General features: G+C 43.0%; 1 protein-coding gene across 1 annotated transcript in view; it reads right to left on the reverse strand.

Moving 5' to 3' along the window:
• bcat2 (branched chain amino-acid transaminase 2, mitochondrial) overlaps nt 1-1,271 on the reverse strand; it is a gene marked incomplete in the record, with an annotated part of 13,490 nt that overhangs the window by 3,858 nt on the left and 8,361 nt on the right. The window contains 2 exon segments of the mRNA XM_014018782.1: nt 346-509; nt 593-712. Of these exon segments, the coding sequence (XP_013874236.1) occupies nt 346-509; nt 593-712 (284 nt within the window).

A 1,271-nucleotide genomic window follows, 5' to 3' on the forward strand; every position in this document is an offset into this window, starting at 1 on the left:
ATATATATGTGGGCGTGTGTGTAAGGCACCATTTTATTATGTAAAAGAATTATAAAGGATAATATTTGCAGGAAAAAATATAAAAAATTTAAATCAGGGTTTTACATGATACTGCCCCTTTAACAAACCTGTGCTGTAGCTGTATACCAGTCATATAAAAACCCTTCTATGTATCAGTGTTTGTCCCTTCCCTTCCTACAATCCTGCATTTTTAATCTGTTTCAGTTCCTGTAACTCCATGTTTGGCGTGTTTGAGCCCGCTGGTCACGAAACATCAAACACTTTCTGTTTGAAAGAGAAACCTCAGAGAAGAGAGCGACTCGGACTTTAAATCTGCAAACTCACCCTCCCATCTTGTACTCTCCAACCCCTCCTTTCCAGGCTCGAACGTACGAAGGGTCTGCCAGCAGAGACACCGGGTTGAAGGACCCCGTGGCGAAGTACGGTCCGACCGGGCCGACGATGACGAAGATCATGGCTCTTCCGGGCCGAGAGACGCCGAGAGACGGCTGGGTGAGGAGCGGGAGATCAGCGCGACCCGTCAGAGGTTTCAGTTCTCAGTGAGCTCGGGTACACATCGTGTGAAGCTCACCTCGGTTCCGATGAAGGTGGGCCGGATGTAGAGGCTGGCGCTCTGGGAGTACGGGACCCACTCCTGGTCGACCTCTACCAGCTTCTTAATGCACTCCAACATTTCCCCTTTGTCAAACAGCTGAAAGAGACGCCAGAAACTGACCTTTAACAACTAAAAAATAAAAAAAATTCATTTTGTTAATGTTAATAATGAATCTTCTGCTTACACCAGAGTTAGTCATGGAGTTCCTCAGGGTTCAGTGCTTGGACCAATCCTCTTTACTTTGTATATGCTTCCTTTAGGTAAAATTATTAATCAGCATGGGATAAATTTCCATTGTTACGCTGATGATACTCAGTTACATTTATTAAACCTGATGAATCAGTTACTTAAACTACAAGCATGTCTAACAGACATAAAACATGGATGACTCTTAACTTTCTGCTTCTAAACTCAGATAAGACAGAGGTTATGGTTCTTGGACCTGAACATCTTAGGGATCAACTGTGTAGCCTTTCACCTCCTCTGGACGGCATTAATCTGGCCTCCAGTTCTAATGTAAAGAAACTTGGTGTTATTTTTGATCAAGACATGTCTTTTAACCCCCACATTAAAAATGTTACCAGGACCACCTTCTTCCACCTGCGTAATATCACTAAAATTAGAAARATTTAGTCCAAAAATGATGCAGAAAAAC

Source organism: Austrofundulus limnaeus, unplaced genomic scaffold (assembly GCF_001266775.1).
Source record: "Austrofundulus limnaeus strain Quisiro unplaced genomic scaffold, Austrofundulus_limnaeus-1.0 Scaffold201, whole genome shotgun sequence".
Taxonomy (NCBI): domain Eukaryota; kingdom Metazoa; phylum Chordata; class Actinopteri; order Cyprinodontiformes; family Rivulidae; genus Austrofundulus; species Austrofundulus limnaeus.